This window comes from Zalophus californianus, chromosome 9 (genome assembly GCF_009762305.2).
Source record: "Zalophus californianus isolate mZalCal1 chromosome 9, mZalCal1.pri.v2, whole genome shotgun sequence".
Classification (NCBI taxonomy): Eukaryota; Metazoa; Chordata; class Mammalia; order Carnivora; family Otariidae; genus Zalophus; species Zalophus californianus.
The window spans coordinates 15,072,195-15,092,366 of record NC_045603.1 but is presented as its reverse complement, the minus strand read 5'-3'; the positions used below and the strand labels follow the sequence as shown (position 1 = coordinate 15,092,366).

Genomic DNA, 20,172 nt, shown 5'->3' with positions numbered 1-20,172 from the left:
GTGAAAGAATGAGCCAATTTAAAGAAAAATATTAAGTAGATAAATTGTACCTGCAGCCCACAGATAATGAGAGAAGTCCTGATGGTGATTCTCAAGTGGTCGGCATTTGGGAAACCCGGTTGTAAGTGAATTCTATAAGGTTTCTGGAACCAACTCCAGCTGCCAGAACACAGAGCAGCTAGTGACAAGTGGATTTGTAGTTCTGGGTTCACGAAGCTGACGGGTGAGACCGTGGATAGCACGTACATAGCGTGGGGTTTGAAATGGAGCTAATGATTGCAGAATCCCTGTGCCAATTCCATCTCCTGTGGCCAGCCCTCCTCAGAGATGTCCTTAGAGCCTCTGATCAGGAACTAGGCTGATGATGATGATGATGATGATGAAGATTATGGTGGTGGTGATCATGATGGTGATGAGGATGATGATGGTGAAGATTATGCTGGTGGTGATGAGGATGATGATGGTGAAGATTATGCTGGTGGTGATCATGGTGGTGATGAGGATGATGATGGTGAAGATTATGCTGGTGGTGATGAGGATGGTAGCGGTGATGATGGTGATGGTGGTGATCATGGTGGTGATGAGGATGGAGGTGATGATGGTGATTGTGGTGATGAGGAGATGATGGTGAAGATTATGGTGGTGGTGGTGATCATGGTGGTGATGAGGATGGTAGTGGTGATGATGGTGATGGTGGTGATGAGGATGGTAATGAGGATGATGATGGTGAAGATTATGCTGGTGGTGGTGATGATGGTGGTGGTGGTGGTGATGATGATGGTGGTGATGGTGATGAAGATGATGGTGATGGTGGTGATGAAGAGGTTGGTGGTGATGGTGATGATGATAGTAGTGATGATGATGATGGTCATAATGGTGGTGGTGGTGGTGATGATGATGAGGATGACAGTGATGAGAAACAAAAGAAATAGGGCTGAATGTTTATTAAGCACTTAGGATATGCTAGACTCCCATGAGTTTTAAGTGACTTATCTGCATTAGTTCATTTAATATTATGAGGTAGGTACTGTTGTTATCCACCCAACAAATCCATTAGGTCATAAAAATCCCCATTTCCAGAGAGGTTAAATAACGCACCCAAGGTCACACAACTAGTTAGTGGCAGATTGGAGGCTGAGACTCAGGCAGTCTGACTCCAAACAGCATGTTTCTAACCACCACACACACTGCCCCTCCAGGAACAGGACAGTGAATGAGGCACAGCCTTTGCACTTGAGGCTCAGTGGGGGAAGCAGACATGAAACATGACCGAATTAAACAAGTAACATGTTAGACTTTATTAGCAGGGATTGTGGGTACACAGGGGAAGAGGAGATTCTGACTGGGAGCATCCTGGAGAGCTGCATGGAAGAAGTGACACTTGATCACAGCCTTAAAGGGCTTCAGTAGTTGGGAGAATGAGGAAAAGGGCACCCCAAGGTGAGAAAACAGGAACAAAAGCAGGGAACCTGGAAGTGTAGGTTTAGCTGAATGATGCTCAGAGGAGGTGGTTAGCCCAACCGAGGTCAAAGGTGTCCCAGCATCTTGGGGAACTAGAAGGGTGGTGCAGGGGCCTAAAACATGGACCTTCTTCTCTTCACTTCCTTGTGAGTTTTCTTGTTCTGAGTTCTTTTTTTTTTTTTTTTTAATTTATTTATTTATTTTAGAGAGAGAGTGGGCTTGCGTGCAAGTGGGGAGAGGAGCGGGGGAGAGGGAGAGAGAATCTCAAGCAGATTCTGCGCTGTGCGCAGAGCCCAATGTGAGGCCCAATCCCACGACCTTGAGATCATGACCTGAGCCAAAATCAAGAGTCAGATGCTCAACAGACTGAGCCACCCAGGTGCCCTCGTTCTGAGCTTTTATACTAGAGCTTAGAGAAAGACAGATGGAAAGATGATACTCCAGCCTGACATGGATGGAAGGTACAAGAAAGAAAACATATCACCTTAGTAAACTTATTATTCTGATAACGCCAAGTAGTACATGCCATTATTCAAAATTCAGAAACTACGGACACGTTGGAAGGAAACACCACCCACAATCCCACTAGGTAGAGAAATCCTTAGACAACATTTTGGGGGTTGTTTGGGGGGGGGGAGTTTTGGTACTTACTCAATGCAAAGTTTTTAAATAACATAATCGTGATCCCACAGTATGCGATTGTGAATTTCAGCTTTTTTCTACTTACCATTTTAACAAGAGGATTTTTTCCGTGGTATGGCAGTTCTGTGTAAACATTTTTAATGACTGCATAAATTTTTCATTTTATCACATGGACGTACCAGAGTTTATTTAACCATGCTGTTATTTTTTAAACATATATTTCTTTGTCAAATTTTGGATCCCATAAATAAGGTTCGGGTAAAAATCCTGGTGTGTAGATTTGCTGCATTTTGGGTCCTAACATTGGGAAGGATTCCCAGAAATGGAATTACTAAATCAAGGGTAAGGAGCATTCATTAAGACCTTGGCTACATAATGCCAGATTGGATTTGGAGCTGACCCTGGCTGCACTGGGCTGTCTCTGAAATTAGGGTAGGGTGTAGGGTGAAGAGCACAGACTTTAGAATCAGACAGACCCAGGCTGGACTCTTGTCTGTGCCTGAGTTTCCTTATCTGTAAAATAAGATATCTCAACCTTAACATTATTGACATTTGGGGCTAAATTCTTTGCTGTGGGGACCGTCCTATGCATTGTAAGATGGTTAGCTGCTGCTCTAACCTCCACCCAGAAGATGCCAGTAGAGGCCCTTGGATATGACAACCCAAAATGGCTCCAAGCTTTGCCAGGTGTCCTCTGGCAGGCAGAATCCACTCGGCTGCAGATCACTGCTGTAAAACTGAGTAATGTAGCGCATGCTTTGCAGAGCACATGAGGATTAGAAACAGTGCACGTGAGGTGCTTACTCACTGTCCGTGGCACGGTGTAGGGGCTCAGTGAGTGGCACCTGTCACTACTGTTCGTAATAATCGTGACAGTGACATTTCCCACAGCTGGATGCTACAGAGATGATACCCAGGAGGACACAGGGGATCAGCTTGGAAGCCACACCTGGCTCTAGGAGTCTCTGGGTCTTTGGTTCTTTGGCCGAAATCATCCAGCAGTTTCCCTGTCCGCTCCTTCCAGTGGTCACCGTGCATCCTACTATTTAGGAACAGAATTGCTTCTCAGACTTTCCTGATGGGAGCCTTTCTCCCCTCACTGTCCACGCCCCCCCCATGCCCCCCTGATGTTTGCAACTCAGCTTTCCTCCTAGAAGACCGTGAGTGCTGTGCTGAGTCCGTTACTGGCAAGTCCAAGTCCTTCCCCCTGCACATCCCTGGGGGTGAGGGAGGCCCCCTCAGCCCCTGCCCCCTATATGCAAACTCACCGGAAACCCAGCACCTCTGGAAAGTTCACCAGGCAGTTTTTGAGAGTCCCCAGGTGGCATCTCATGTGTAGCCATCCCTTCGTCCTACCCTGCTGGGGCTCAGCCTGTGGTCTTGGCCTCCCGTGATCCTCACACCTTGCCCCTGCCTGTGGCTGGTGACACCTTTGAGGACCCTGACATCACAGCCAGGGGCAGAACGGGGAGGTCTGCAGTTCCTTCCAGAGCTTTGGCCCTGTCTGCCACAGCCTCTGCGGCTTGTCCCCACCCCTGTGCCCACCGAGGATGTGGTTACTGACAGGTACCAGTTACAGATGGGCTGAGCTTTTCTGCCCAGACTCTGCGTGTGGCCAAGCCAGCCATGATCTCTGAAGCTCCTGGTGGGCTCTTGCTGCCACCAAGGAATGAAGACCCCCTTCTCTCCTGCCCTCTCCTGGGGGCAGCGTGGTACAGTAGCTAAGAGATCCAAATGGCAGTAGTTTGAAGCCAAATTATTTCCCTGGATCTCAGTTTCCTCATTTGTAAAATGGATATGCCACCTGGACCTACCTCACTGGGTTGCGTGGCACCAAAGGGCTATAAGATATAGGAAGCTCTCAGAAGTGTCCTGCACACAGGAGTGCTATTTAAATGGGTGTCTGCTCTTGCCCACCGTCGCCTCATCCCATGGCCCCAAAGCCCAGCTGCTGGGCTGCTACACATGTTCCCAGCTTTCCCGGAAAAGCTCTCTCAGCTCTGCCAGCGCCCGGGCCAAAGTTCTGATCTGAGAGACCAGGCTTCTGTTGGTTCCAGAACCAGCTTCCTGCCTACGTCATCGCTGGTTACTCGCATGCCCCTCTAGGCCCCTTCCCTTAGGGCAAGTATCATCTAAGAGCGTGCATGACCATCCATGCAGGTGGACCCAGCTGCCACCACCCCCTCCTGGAGACAGGTCAGACTCTGAGCCCCCTCAGCTGGAAGCTCCTCTCTGTCAGCAGAGGTGGACCCATCTCCTGAGCCCCTCACCATGGAATCCACAATGGCATATATTTGGGGAGACTGGGGATTTAGGCCTCAAATCTTCACCAGTTTTTCAAAGGCCACACCCTGAGGTAGATTCTAGAAGGAACTGGGGTGTACTGACTAAGAACGTGAGCCCTGGCAGCCTCATTGGAGTTGCAACCTGCTCCTTCCTATGTGACACCTGGGCCAGTTGCCCCTTGCCTTGATTTTCCCATTGCTGAAGTGGGTTTATGTCCTCTATGGCTCTTAGATAATTAAACCGGAAAGTGTATAAATGGCCCGAGACGTGGCAGGTTCTCTGTATATTGTGGTTTCCGCTTCTGCTGTCACCTCCCTCTACTTCATGTCATTCTCATCAGAAAATTCACAACATCGTCATTGTGCCCAGTCCCAGCCCAGACCTGCCATCTTGTTCTCTTCCAGGCTCCTTCTCTACATTCGCTGGTCAGCCTCCCTTTACCAGTGGCAGGAGCCGCCCCTTATGAGACTGACTGATAGGACGGGCCCAAGGCAGGTACCAGGCTTCCTTTTATCCTCCCTCCCAAGGAGCAGCATTTCTAAAAGATGTAGAGAGAACAGGGAAGAAAAAGCAACTAAGGACCTAAGTGCACCCCCAAACAGACATCCAGAGTGCACAGCTTTGTAGCATAGATTCCTAAAAATGTCAACGCCAGCATGAAACAGCAAATCTGGCGCTGGGTCAGGATGCTGGCAGGACTGTCCCCGCACATCCCAGGCACCCAACCTCCAGGTCTCATCATCCAGAGAGAAGGACGAGCAGGCGGGCCGTGAGCCTAAGAGAGTGGCTAATGTCGTGCCCACAGCGTGCCAGGCGCTTCCTCATTCTGCCCTGAACCCTCACACCCACCCGACGGGGGGCTCATTTCCTTGCCTGCGAGGCTGAGTGACTTGCTGGTCTGTGCACTGATGAGCAGCACAGCTGGGATTTGAATTCCTTCTCCTGACTGTGAGCACTGGTTCCCCATATTTTCCATCTGCAGGTCCCCCGGGGGTCTTCCCTGGTCCACCTACCTCCAAGAGAGAATTTCCTTCTCTGATTGTTTTTTTGAGTTTCTTGGGCATATGTTCCCACTGTGGGGAATGGAGAGAGGAGGGTCAGGCTCTGAGCAAGGCATGGTAAGATGCAGAGGGGTGCAGGATGGCCACCCCACCTGCTCTCTGGTCAACCCCTGCATCTGCTTGCTGTCCAGATATTAGGCTTGGTGGATTATACTCTGGTTTGGTTGTCCTGTTAAGGCCTTAGGACTCTGACAACATGGAAGTTTCCTTTCCTCTACAAACTCCTATATCAGAAATAGTGCCCACTTGGAATCTTGTCTCAAGAAGGATTTAAAGGCAACATCTACGCTCAGTGCATAAGAGCTCTGTGACTGATTAACCATATCTGCCATGGACATGGACTAGAAAGGGGAATATTTGCCATTTCTGCCCTTGGCTGGGACCACATCTCCATAGTTGATTCCCCTAAGGGGAGAGGGAGGTGAATGACCCTCGTGTCAATCTTCTTTTAAGGAAATGGCCCCACCCTCAGACTAGAAACTGGACTTTGGGCCTTCAGAGGAGAAACTTGTGCCTCTCACTGAGCCTCACTTTCTTGGGTTTGGATTTGAGGTCAAAGTGTCCTGTTAAAAGGGTACAGGTGGATGGCAGAGGAGTGGTGGGCTCTGCAGGCCTGGTTTCAACTGGGCAGTGAAGGATTGGGAATGGAGGAGACAGTCTCCTTCCCCTACCAGGGGCTGCCTGCGGGGGTGGGGTGAAGGGGGAGCAGTAAATTCCAGTTGATGTTTCAGTCTTGAGCCTGAAGGCAGAATTCTGTCTTCTTCAAGGTCTTTTCTCCTAAGGCCTTCAGCTGATTGGATGAGGCCCACCCACATTTTGGAAGATAATCTGCTTTTCTCAAAATCCACTGATTTAAATGTTATAAGTTAATGCGAAAAATACCTTCCCAGCAACCTATAAACTAGTGTTTAACCCAACAACTGGGCACCATAGCCTCACCCAGTTGATACATAAAATTATTCATCACAAGTATCTCAGATGAGCGTTTCCCAGAGTGTGCAGCACATTCCACTGGATGAGTGGAACAGGGCAGCGCATTCAATAACATCGGTCATGGAGTGATCCTTTTAAATTCTATTTTAATTCTGATTGCTTCAAGAAGAAAGGCTCCATTTGGTATGAGCCCCTAACACTTTTCTAACACTTATTATTTAGAACAACAACAAAAAACCAGGACCAGAATTCAGCTATAAATTAATTATACTGTTTTGTTTTCATCAAATTAACTTTTATAGTGATCTTCTGTTTATGGCAACTGATATTGATCTTCTGTTTATGATAAGTGACAGAACATCTCCTTTTTAGATAATCCGTATTTAAAAAAAATCTAAATGAATCCATTTATTTTTTTAAAGACTTTATTTATTTACTTGTCAGAGAGAGAAAGGGAGAGAGAGAGCATGAGCAGGGGAAGCTGCAGGCAGAGGGAGAAGCAGGCTCCCCACTGAGCAAGGAGCCCAATGCAGGGCTCGATCCCAGGACCCTGGGATCATGACCTGAGCTGAAGCAGACGTTTAACCAACTGAGCCACCCAGGCGCCCCTAAATGAATCCATTGAAAGTTAAGTAAACCGTGGCACAGATAGGACTTGGATACAGCTGCACTCATGAAGCTAGTGTACAAACAACCTAAGTTCGGGAAATGCCATCTTAGCCTAGAAAAGTCAGGGCTTCCAGGCCCAGCCAGCCTCCCAACAGGAAGGTCCTCCCTGTGCGGCCAACTGGGGAGCATGCATTTGGTTTGATGAAGAGAAGGCTGGTTTCCTTCGGAGAAAGCAGGAGAAAGACTAGAGTGTATCCCAGATTTGCTAGTGCAGAGAAGAGTAAGACAGAGCCCCTTTCCTCAGGGAGAATGGTTCAGTGCGGGGATTCTGGAGCCAGACTGCCTGGGTTCAAATTCTGGCTCTGCTGCTTAACGGCTGCTGGTTGACCTTGAGAAGTTATTTGACCTCTTTCCTCATCCATAAAATGGGTTTATAAGGGTATCTGCTTTGGGATGATGATTTGGGGTGCTTAAAACTGTGCTGGTGCATAAATGTCATTTAAGACTGAGGTGCTGCCATGGGGAAGGACCCACAAGGAAATGTCAGCTTTAACCCAGCGCTCTACCTGCTGTGATAAGAAAGTGCAGTGTGACACGCACACAAGGGAGTGGGGGAGATTCCAGGAGGACTTCCTGGAGAAATTAATATACCAGCTGATACCTGGATGATCAGTAGGAGTTAGCCTGGAGAAGAGGAGAGAGAGAATGTTCTGGATAAAGGGAATAGCCTATGCACAGGCTCAGAGGCAAGAGGCAGTATAGTCCTTGACTATACTTGTGACTGCAGGTAAGGCAGTACTGGCTACAGCAAAAGACGTGACCAAGGGTGTGTCCCAAGGTGATGCGCACAGAGGGCTCCCTGCGCCTTGTTAGAAGCCGTGGGTTCCAGAAGGGCAGGACTGTGATTATCGTGGCCGCCCTCTGTGCTTGAAGTTGCAGCTCAAACCTGGTAAGCAGTGGCAGTCATATGGTGACTGAACAGATGCTTTCCTCTCTGCTCACTGTGGGACCCAGAGGTCCCAGAGGACCGCTGCAGTTGAATGAGGGGGTCCCAGGATCGGAATCTCTGCAGGGTCTTCAGCACATCTCTGCAAGTCATGGCCGCCTGAAGGATCTGAAATCTTACTTCTGTCCACAGGTGACCTGGTGTCCCGAGCAATGCATCACCTGCAGCCCCTCAATGCCAAGCACCACGGCAACGGCACCCCCCTGCACCAGAAGCAGGGGGCACTCTACTGGGAGCCGGAGGCCCTGTACACCCTGTGCTATTTCATGCACTGCCCTCAGATGGAATGGGAAAATCCCAACGTGGAGCCTTCCAAAGTCAACCTCCAGGTGGAAAGGTAAGACTTGCTTTGGCTCTGGATGGCCAAAGAGAGGAGCCTCCCCTCTGGCCACCACCGCCTCGCGGTGGGTGGATACTTCCTCCAGGGAGGCACAGGGGTGCAGGAGGGGAGCGATGCTGGCGGTCAGAACTGCACAGTTCCCAGAAACTCACTGGAGGGGTCCAGGTGGGAAACTTCTGTCCCAAGGGGGGTGTCTGAGACCCAGGTGGGGTCTTTGAAGTGGGTTTGCCTAGGGTCGCTCCAGTTCAGGATAAAAACGGCCTGGGTCAGGAAGGTGGGTCTGCAGATTCCAAAGGGGTAAGGGGCTCTGCTGTGCAGGGTGGCATCCTTGTGAAGACAGCTTTGGGAGACTCTAGTGCCTTGGGTGGGAGATGGCTTCATTTCCTCCTGGCTGCCCTGGGGACTCCCACGGGGAACCATAAACACCTGCTCAGCCGAAGTGGGCCCCAAATGTGTACAGGAGACGGGCTTGCTCAAGCAGAATCCTCAAGGGAAAAGGAGGAAGGGAAGGCTTCCTGGGAGAGGACACTCCCTCTGACCCAGCTTCTGTCCCTCCCTAGCACAGTCCCTCCGCTTCCCCGTGCCTCAGTTTCCCCATCTGTAAACCAGCAGCTCAACTAAGCAGTTCCCAGGTCCCCTTCTATCTGGAAAACTACAGGACTCTCTGAGGATGGTTTCACCCTCTCAGAGGCAGGCTGTCAGAAACCAGACTGTCTGGGAGCATCCCTCTTCCCCTAGGAATGACCCACAGAGTCCATATCCCCATGGCGCCTCACAAATCAGGCCCCATCTCCACACAGGCCTTTTACTCCAACTATTATAGCAGTGACCCATTTATCAAAAGACTAGTGAAGAGAGTGGGTTCTGGGATCCAGACTTCTGACTTTAAATCCCAGCTCTTCCAATTAAACGTCAGAGGAGGGTGAGGGCCTTGGGAAAGCGCCTTAACCTCTCCGTGCCTCACTTTCTTCATCTGCACAATAGGGCTACTGAAAGTAAATCCTGCATAGGGCATTCGGAAGATTGAGTGACTTGAACAGTGCCAGCACATAGTAAGTGCTCAGTAAACGTTTGCTATTGTTTCTGTTGTTGTAGACACTATCTGCACGTAGGCGAACAACTCCCAGTTTGGGCTCAATGTGGTCTTCTCTGTTAAACAGTTACAAGCAGTTTTGGGATGCTCACTGGCTGCTTAGCTGCTGCAGGGATGATCTGGGGCTTAACTGGGCTCCCTTCTAAAACCACGTCTCCTGGCTTTCATTTCCAGGAAGAGAACAGAGCATGAGTTAGACAAAAGTTGCTGAGGTTTTGTTCTTGTTTTGTGTTTGAGAATCCCAAGTTAGCCTGAAGATTTCAGTCCCACCTGGAGTTAGCTTCATCTGGCCTCCCGCAATCTAGACCGAATCAGTGGGTACCCTGTACGGATTTTCACGTGCCCAGCATGCCCTCATTGGAGAGGTGGCAAAATGCCCATCGTCCCTGGGCAGGTTGTAACCTCAGTGCGAGACACCCAGAGTGCTCCCTGTGAGTGTGTGGCCTTAGCGCTGAGTGAATGAGCAGCAGCCTCGGCCTGCGGGACATCTAGCTCTTCGGCCCCCGCCCCAACAGCCTGTACAATAGTATCTGGCTCACCTCCCGCCAATGTGCACATGACCCCCAGTGGACCCCCCTCCATCTCCAGCCAGGCAGTGCCTCCTCTGAGCCCCAGAGTCTTCTCATCCTACTCAGCCTTGGTTTCCCCATCAAGTCTCACACACCCGGACTGGTTCTTCTCATAGCACCTTATTCTTTTCTGCGTAACACTTACTGCAGTTGGTCATCGTGATTCTGTTATGTGTTCGTTTATTGCCTGTAAGCTTCATGAGGGCAGAGAACATGTCTGTTTTGGGTTTTGGTCGCCACTCCACACCTAATGCCAAGCTCAACATCTGGTGCATGGTAGAGAGTCAGTAAATATTTGTAGAAATAATGAGCAAACCTGTCAATCTAGCTGCCTGTGGAACATTTCCATTTGGGTATGCTCATGACTACTTCAAATCTGAAGTTACCCTCCTTCCCCTAAAACCAACTCTTCTTTCTCTCTCCCTCATCTCTAAGAATGGTGTCACCACCAACCCAGTCACCCCGTCAGAAAACTGGGCCTCGCCCCACACTCCTTCCTCTCCCTCACTCTCTCCTACAGCCGCTGGTCAGCAGGTCTTACTGATGCTGTATCTACGACATCTCTCATTTCTCTGTCTGTTCCCCACCCCCAGAGATTGCTGCCCCTGTATGGTTGGGCACCTTGTTCCCTCTTACTTCTGTTACGGCATCTGATTTCTAAACAGTCTCCCAGAGTGTGAGGCTTAATATCCTCCGAACAGCTCCGTCCTCCTCACGGCCACCAGACTGAAACTTCGAGAATGTGAATCTCATTGTGTGATGGACTCCTTGCCCCCCACTGAACACAGGGGCATGACCCCATTACATTTTCCATTACTCGGCTTCCATCTTCCTTCTGGAATCCCCTTCAGGATTCAGAGTGCAGCTGGAGTGGCCCTCAGTCTGAGGAGACCATCTGAGGTTTCCAGACTTTCCGGGACAAGATGTAAAGACACATGAGCTTTGAGGGAGAGCAGAGTAAGGAGAACATGGCCCCAAATGTGTTGAGTCAGTTCTGTCTCGACCTTTCCTGTCTTCTTTGGTTGATTTTTCAGGGGTCAGCACAAAATGCAAAGTAGAACTTGTCATTTTTGAGTTGTGTTCACTTTGGTCCTCCAGAAAGAGTGTGGATTTGGGAACGACACTGACCTTTGGCCTTGTAGCCCAGCCCTGCTTCTTCTAGCTCTGAGACCTTGAACAAGCCATTCCTCCTCATGGAACCTCTTTTCCTCAGCTGTAAAATGAAAGTGGGACCAGCCTCACAGGACTGGTGTAAGCAATGAATTCAATATGGTAGCTAAACCACCAGCACCATGCCTGGCACGAGAGCCCTCTCCTCCTCCTCACGCCCCAAAGAGTAGTTGATATTATATGTCTTTTTATTTAGTGGGGCGGCTCTAAAATCCTGTTGTTGTTGTCCCTACAGAAGCCTGTGTGTGTTCCTTTTAGACAAAAAGCTATTTCTCCTGTTCCTTGATGGAATAGGCATTGGTGTTTAGCATCTGAAATCACACATGAAAGGGCTTCAGAGGAAAGAGGACTTCTGTTTTCAGTCACCAGCTCCCTACCAAAACCTCTGAACAAGAATTTTCCAATGGGTGGTGGACTCTAATTTGGAGTTGTTTATCTCTCTCTTTCTGTCTCCTCACCCCCAAAATCAAACACCATTTCCTTAACTCTTTATTTTTATTCTGGCAACATCAAGTAGGGCCATGGTGCTTATATGGTTTTTCACTAGACTGTATTCTTCAGGAAAGGGGCTGAATATCATTTACTTTTGTCCATTCCCAGCAGAAAGTCTGGAAACATTTGTGGACTGAAATACAGATTGTTTTGTGCCTCAAATTGTCTCTGCTTGTCAGAAGAGCCTTCTTCCCTGGCTGGAGTATTTGGAAGTAGGCCTACATGCACTATTTTACCCTTTCATGTGGGCCCAGCTTGAGAGTTACTACATTTTTTTTGGATAGTTTTGTTTTTCACTGCGGGATTTTGAAGAAGCTCAGTGCCAGTGTGAAATTTCTGTAGTTCAAGTTTTTCCAGAACTTTGGCTACTAGTTTTTGAGCTTCTAAAATCTTGCAGAGCAGTTCTTTGGCTGGAAGCATGTACTGGGACCAGGACCTGTAAAGAGCTAGAGTTCCAGAGTGAGATAGACAGGCATGACCCAGACCACATGGAGTAGAGACTAAGACTAAAAGGCCAGACTTGGAATCCTGTTCAAGTCAGGTGTTTGCAATTTCAACATGAAGAAGAAAGAGGAGGAAAACATTCTTTATCAGGAGAATCTGATCTTCAGTATCACTAAATCTTCTATTGTGCCAAAGGCTGGTCACTGAAGATTTATGATGCTCTGTGAAAAACAATGCTAACCTTGCAAGTGCCTCCAGGAAGGGAGTAGCTTCAGATTCCACTGAAAGAAATAAATTGCAATTAATTATGGTACCCAGCCTTGACTCCAGCCCACCCCACTGGTTTGTGACTTAATTTTTTTTAATTCCTTAATTCAATTTATAATAAAACTCCCTGAGGGCAAACAGTCTACCTTTTATATGTTCTTCTAGAGCCCAACATAGTATTTTGGCACATTACACATGCTTAACAAGTATTTGCTAATTTAGTTAAAATAAACACAACCAATGTCATCAGCAAAGCCTGTTTTGTATTGGAGCATCAGATGTTTTACAAAGAAACCTTAGCTCAGATGTCATCCTTATTTCTGACTTTCATTTATCTAATATTTCTAAGAAATTTCTAAGAAATAGGTAATAACTGGGTGTTATTCACAAACAATGAATCATGGAACACTACATCAAAAACTAATGATGTAATGTATGGTGACTAACATTACATAATAAAAAAAAGGAAAAGAACTTAAAAGAAAAAAAAAACAATGTTACAACCAAAAAAAAAAAAAAAAGAAAGAAGTAATTTTGGTTAATTTTTTCCTAGGACAGAACCTTCAGTAGTTCAAATTGAATATCAAAATAAACACATATCATAATATCAATCAGTCAATAAAATCAGGTACTTCAGATGTTTTTACTTTAAAAACTCAGATTTTCTAAGATTTATGATTAGGCGATATTTATTTTATTATATATATTTATATGTAAATATATATGTTTGATTAGGCAATATTTATTTTGTAAGGTTTATGTTAGGCAATAGTTATTTTAGTAACGATAAATGTAAACACCTTACTTTTGATAGTAGGAGCTATATGAGATGAGGCTGCTGGCTTTAAATAGAATCATCTTCAGTCTGTGACAAGATTTTCCTCCCCTATATCATTACTGGAAATATCAGTGATTCCTAGATGTGTTTGGCCATGAATGACTTCAGTAATGACCACAAAATGAAAAACTGGTAGGATAAATTGGACTATTTTGTTGCCTGAGGTAGCTGGTAATGCCTGAGAAGATCAGAGATGGGTTTTACCCAGAAGACTACTCAATTAGGTAGTTCTATCCTCCCCCAGTCTCACTGAAAGCAAACAAAAACACACAGCTAGGCAGTGGGAGCTCTTGCCCCTTTTGCAAGCAGAGCTGTATAAACAGATGTGGTGCACTGTCTACCAGGGACAGCTGAACCAAAAACATAAGTATACAATCACCAATCACCAACTGTTTGGGAGAAAGGAAACAAATCTTAACAAATGGAAGAATTTACACTTGAAGAAACAGAGCTAATAAAGCAAACATAGCAGACCTTAGAAGTTAATGGTACCCAAATACATCTTCCAAGACACTCGCCCTGTCAAAAGATCACTCCAGCCCATCAGTTCTTGATGCTTTCTCATCTGTGGCATATGTGACAGGTGATAGTCAAGTATTAACATACACCAATGGGCATACTCCCAGGGTTATGCAAAATTTCCAGCATGCTATTATAATTCTTCCTTGTTCCTTCACCCTAAGGAGTACATATCAGAATGCAAGTGGGTAGAGGTATCCTTGACACAAACAGCACTACTTAGTTGCAAAGGTTAAACCTACTATGACTGCTTAGAGCAGAAAGAAAACCTCTGGAAGGCCCAGTGTAGGTAGAAGGTTACCAGATCCTTTCCCCTTCTGCATGGGAATTGGACCTTGGGTTAATTCTCTAGCTCTGTTCTCCTGGAAACATGATAAAAATTGCAGTATAACTATGTTACCAAGCAGCATGCTGTGGTCAGAGTAACTCTAGATTGATAAATTTGATTTGACCTGCTAGTACTGTAAATACTTTCTAAATATCCAGAGCTTTGGGCTTCCCTGAATCCACTGGCTCTTGTCACTGGCAGTGTCCTTGTAGGAACCTTGAAAACTCTATCTGTGGAGTTGCTACAAGAGATATTGGGGTTCATAAACCAGGATAGTTCTCAGAGTCACTCAAGTGGATCTCATCATCTTGCACCTGAGGGTTACCTGGACAGAAGATAGCTCAAGGATGGCTGACTATAAGGACTCCCACTGAAGGGAACATTTGATGCTATCCTGCTGGGCCAAGTGTGGCCTATGATAGTTCCATGAGTCTAAATGTTTAGTAGAGCTTAAAAAGACTTCTGGTGGGTGTTAAAGCCAGAGAACCAGGCTGCAGGGCTGCATGACCTAGAACAGTGTCCAGGTTGTACCCCGGGACTGCTCTAGCAAAGACCTCAAGGCCACCAGGGCTGGGCACAGACACTTAACTTCACACCACCAATGCTGAGCATTGGACACTCCTAGCAGGACCTCTGCACCATTACCCATGAAAGCTGAATGTCTCTACCAACACCCTAGTGAGATTCATGTTCCATCTATGTCACACCACTTGCTTCCAGATCAATGGAGCCCAGGCCACATGCTTGCACCCTAGCTGCAAGGGAGTCTGGGAAGGTGAATTTCTGCCTTGGTGAACCATGGACTAATAATGTGGGAAATTCTCCAAACCCAGTAAGGTCATCAGTGGTTCTGGCCAAAAAAGTTGACAAAGGTGTACTATGCTCTTCTAATTTACTTGTTTTTAATATAAATAACACACAAGTGAATCACTTGTACAGCTCAGTACTTTTGACCATTGTTAGCCACACATCTCACAACTGATGAGCTTACACGTCACAGCTGAGAACCAAAATACTGCCTCAACATAAGGACCCTTTAGACTAACACTCTGGGAACCTGGATAGAAAGGAGGAAGGAGGAGGACTCTTCCTGGCATCCTCAGCAGGGATGCAGAATGCCTTTTCCCAGAGGAAGACTGCTACTTCCTCCTCTTCCCAAACCCAGTGATCACGTCTGGCACAAAAGACCCGTCATATGCCCAGCCCAGTGCTACAGGGTCCTGGAGAAATGCAGAGTGAACAGATGCATGGGAACATGCTAGCGTGAGGGGGCCACAGCTGCAGGGCTGTATGTGGGCCTTGGTGGATTGGCCTAGAATCCCAAAAACCATATAAACAAGGGGAAAAATGCATGTTGAGTTCTAAATAATTAACTTGAGAAAGTTTTAAAACATGATCCGTTCATAACTTGAGCATGGCTGCAATTTATTTCATCTGGCCAAGGTAAAAACAACTCTAATCCCACTATTTTTCAAACTGTGGGTTACAGCTCATTAAAGGGCCATTAAATCAGTGCAGTGCAGAGATTGGCAAACTATATCCCACAGGCCAAATCTGGCCCACTGCCTGTTTTTATAAAGTCTTATTGGAACACAGCCATACCTATTTGTTGACATATTATTTATAGCTGCTTTTGCACTTTTGATTAGCTGTGTCAGAGACCAAATGGCTCACAAAGCTGAAAATACTCTTTGGCCCTTTCTAGTAAAAGTTTTCTGACCCCTGATGTTGTGGGTTATAACCTAAATTTTTAAAAACTGAACTAGAACAGAAAAAATCCAAGTAGTCTTCATGAGGTAAGGTAAGGATGTTTTGTGAAACTTCCTTTTTTTCCCCACTATATTAACTTAACTGGAGATGATTAATTTGCCCAAGGTCATGTAGCTAAAGTTGCAGAATTAGTGTCTGAACTCTTGGAGTCAGGCCCTGGTCTGTGCTCACATTCATTAGGCTGTTCTGCAATCAGTGGGATATGATTTCAAAAGAAATAATAATGTTTGAAAGCCTCACCCCTAATCCCTAGAATTTGTTTTATAATCTTCATGATTGTTTATAGGATATGAAACTAATATGTCCATGTATTAAATAAAATGTGGTGACTCCAAAAAAAATCAAGAAAGAAGACACTTTGAATCACCCATAAGCACTGTGACCATAAAGGGCATATATTCTGTCTATATCAAAGTCTTTTGGTTGTTTCACAAAATAAGGACCATGCAGTTTTGTTGATCCATGTCATTGAGTGGCCTTCAAAAGCACGATTTTTCAAGGGACTGTTCCATCATTGGGCATTTAAAGTCAAGAGAGGTCCGAGAACAGGCATAATGAACATGCTCCATGATGAAGAAGGTGAAGCTGAGCCCTAGTGGGATGAGTGGACTTGTCTGGGGCCATAAGTGCACCTGCAGCAGATTCACAGGGTGGTGCCTTGGGGCCTTTGCACAGGCTGTGCCTTCTTCCTGGAACACTGCCTCCTTTCTACCTCTCTGTCATCTGGCTTAGTCAGTTCATCCTTCAGGACTGATTGTAGGCATCACCTCCTCCTGGAACCCTTCCCTACCACCTCAGGCTATACTAAGTGTAGAGGGCCTAGCTTAGTGCATAGCGTATAGTAAACGTTCAATAAATGCTCATAGAACTGAACAGAGCTGGGTCGAACGAAACCTGTGTGTTCCAACTCAGACAGCCCTCAGCTTGGCACTTGCTATACCATTCATGTGTCCCAGGCCTCTTTTCCTCAGCTGTAAACAAGAAATAATAATTCCTACTTCATGGGGCTGTTTCAGTGACCAGTGAGCTAACTTCTGCCAGTGCAGTATGCATTCACTGACACATAGGAGATGTTCCATAAATGGTAGGAATGATTACTCCCTTAATTCAGGTTGACTCCTTCTTAGATATGTTCATATATATAAAGCACTTCAAATCCAGCACACATTAGGTGCTTTATAGATAATGGCCCTTGTTATTCTCGTTGTCATGGTGCTTGGAACCTGAACATACACTATAGCAGGATTTCTCAGACTAGAATCAGGACTGTGCATTTGAATCCCCTGGGATCTCATTTAAAATGCAGATTCTATTCATAGGTCTGGGGAGGGGTCCTAGATGTTTCCTTTCTAACAAGCTCCCAGGTGAGGTGATGCTGCTGGTCCCTGGGCCATACCGTGAATGACAAGACATGGTAGTTTTTTGTGTGTTTGTCATTCCTTTCCCCAACTGACTTCAAGCCCCATTTTTAAGTTACATAAGGGCAAGAAATAAGCTTTTATGGTGATTTTTGTCTCTCTGGTAGAGCTTGGCACATAATAGGCTTTGGGGGCTGGATTGAGCCTCATGAGATGCTGGATCTCTATGTAATTTGACGAAATGAACAGATTCCAGAGGTCAGACCTGGCCAGCCTGCAGAACTGCGGAGCTGCAGCAGCCAAGGGAAGACACTGAGTGTCTGAATATAATGATCATTTTCAGCCTAACAAGGTGGCCTCTCTAAAGTGGCTCAGGGATAGCAAATTAGTGAGAAGCATGCAAGGCAAAGGTGAGGCAGGATTTCACAGGTGTCCTGTCTGGAGAGAGGCAGCAGGGCAAATCTGAAAGCTCACCAGCTTAATCCTGTTGAACACATCTAGCCTCCAGGCCTTGTCAAATGGCTTCGAATCAAGAGGTTTTTTCCCAGCCAAGGGGCAGAGATTACTCCTGACCACAGGTGACAAGCTGAGAGGCTCAAGTTCAAGAACAACCTTCTTCTCTCCCAACACACAGGGTGGTCTGATCAGATGCACACACTGCACTTGTTCGTTTGAATATCCAGGTCTTCTCTGAATCCCAGCTAACTGGCTGCCACAGCGGTCTGGTCTCGGCTGACACAGCAATTCTTCATTTTATGGGAAAAGGAAGGCAAACCTCACCTTCAGGCACAGAGACTGAGGAACTAGCCCTACACTGTCCAGTATGGTAATTACCAGCCGTGTGTGTCTGTTTGAATTTAAATGAGTACAAATTAGGGGCACCTGTGTGGCTCAGTCGGTTAAGTGTCCAACTCTTTTTTTTTAAGATTTTATTTATTTATTTGACAGAGAGCGAGCACAAGCAGGGGGAGCTGCAGGCAGAGGGAGAAGCAGGCTCCCCGCTGAGCAGGGAGCCCGACGTGGGACTCGATCCCAGGACCCAGGGATCATGACCTGAGCCAAAGGCAGATGCTTAACTGACTGAGCCACCCAGGCGTCCCTAGTGTCCAACTCTTGACCTCATCTCAGGTCTTGATCTAAAGGTCATGAGTTCAAGCCCTGCGTTGAGCTCCATGCTGAGCGTGGAGCCTACTTAAAATAATAATAATAATAAAAATGAATGAATGAGCGAATAAAAATTAAACAGAACTAAAGCTTCAGTTCCTCAGTACCAACTGTCCTCATTTCAAATGCTCAATAGCTACACGAGGCCAGTGGTTCCCGTTTGGACATACAGGATGTTTCCATCACCACAGAAACTTCTATTGGACAGCGCTGAACTGGAGGCTCAATGCAGGTAGCACCCCCCTTTTAGAAAAACAGCCCATGAAAATCAGCACTCCCAAAGCAATAGGTAAGTAAGGAGTCATTGTAGAGACCAGGGACCAGCTTACCTGCCGAGGCATATTCCATGTCCCCATGTTTTGATGATCTTAGAGCCCAGTATTTCAAAACAACCATCATCATCACCCCCAAATTTTACAAGGTATTTGTCACATACAGGTCTCCCTTCTTAGTGCATTGGCTCGCTGAATCCTCCCAAGAATGTTAGGAGTGTATCAGCACCACCTTACACAACTGCTGTCTCTCCCTTCCCATGAAGAACATCAGGCTCAGAGAGGTTGTGTAGCTTGCCTATGTTGCACAGCTAGTCGGGGGCAGAGTGGGATGCAAGAACAGGCAGCTGAGTCCAGAGTTCGCTCTCTCAACCGTGCGCTGTGCTACAGGGACAGGAAGGATTGTCAGGCTTAAAGGGGAGGGCCCAAGGACCCTCTGAAGGTTAAAAACCTGAAAATCTCCAACCAGAGATGTTCTTGCTTTAATATGCTTCCCCCTTCCCTTCCCTTTTCCTTCTAGTATTTTCCCTGGCTTAGGCTTCCATAAATATTGCTAATATAAATGGAATAATGATAATCAAATCACTTCATCTGATTAGACAGCAGTTAAACCTCTTGGAGAAACACGCTCACCTCCTAGAATGAATTGCTATCAGCATAGACCCTGCCTCTTCAATCTTCACCGCAGTGCTACTTGAACTTTTCCTTTCTTATTTAATTTTTAAAACTTGTTTATTATTTTATTTATGATTAAACTTCTTATTCCGTTGTTCATTCTTCATTCATTTATTCAGCGAACGTGAATTGAGTGCCTGAGCATAGTAACAGTAAGAGCTAGTGTCCATCGAATCTTCTACGTGCATTGCAAGTACTTTGCATGAATTAACTCATTTGTCCCTCAGGATAACCTCATGATGGTAGGCCTTCTTGCTGTCGTCCCCACTTTCCAGATGGGGAAGATGAGGCAGAGAGGTCACAGGGGGATTCACGCTCAGCAGCCGGGCTCCAGAGCTCCCTCCCATTACCCGCTGTTGCTGTGCCAGGCCCTTTGCTAGGGAGGGGGCACCCAGGGGACCTCCCATGGCTCCTCCCCCGTGCAGCTCATTCATCATCAAAGAAAGAAAGGCCAAAGGGTCAGAAGGAGGATGCAGATAAACTGCCACAAGGGACCCAGGAAGGTGGTTTTGGAGGTGAAGTGAAACATGGGTAAGATCGGGCACTCCCGGTGGGAAGGAAGTCTCCTGAGTTCCATAGACCAGTGAGTCCAACTACAGCAGAGGCCAGGCTGACCTTCAGCTGGCTCACAGAGGTGCAGCTGTTTGGCCAGCTGTTAAAATGCTGAAATGCTTCCCTATGAGTTGGTGAAGAACTGCAGGCCTAGATGCCTCCCCCACCACACAACTCGGCCATCCGGCACCAGCAGCAAGCCATCCGGGTCCATGGCGGGGCGGGGCGGCTCTGCCTGCATCAAGGCCACAGGACGTAGGTGGTGCCTGAGCCTTACCCAGAGTTAAATATTTAGACTATCATTGCTGAGCTAAAAGTGTGTG

General features: G+C 46.8%; 1 protein-coding gene across 3 annotated transcripts in view; it reads left to right on the top strand.

Moving 5' to 3' along the window:
* BTBD11 (BTB domain containing 11) overlaps window positions 1-20,172 on the top strand; it is a 297,415-nt gene that overhangs the window by 175,076 nt on the left and 102,167 nt on the right. For all 3 annotated transcript variants that reach the window (XM_027595654.2, XM_027595656.2, XM_027595655.2), the window contains one exon: window positions 8,131-8,335. In XM_027595654.2, the coding sequence (XP_027451455.1) occupies window positions 8,131-8,335 (205 nt within the window). The remainder of the gene's footprint in view (window positions 1-8,130; window positions 8,336-20,172) is intronic.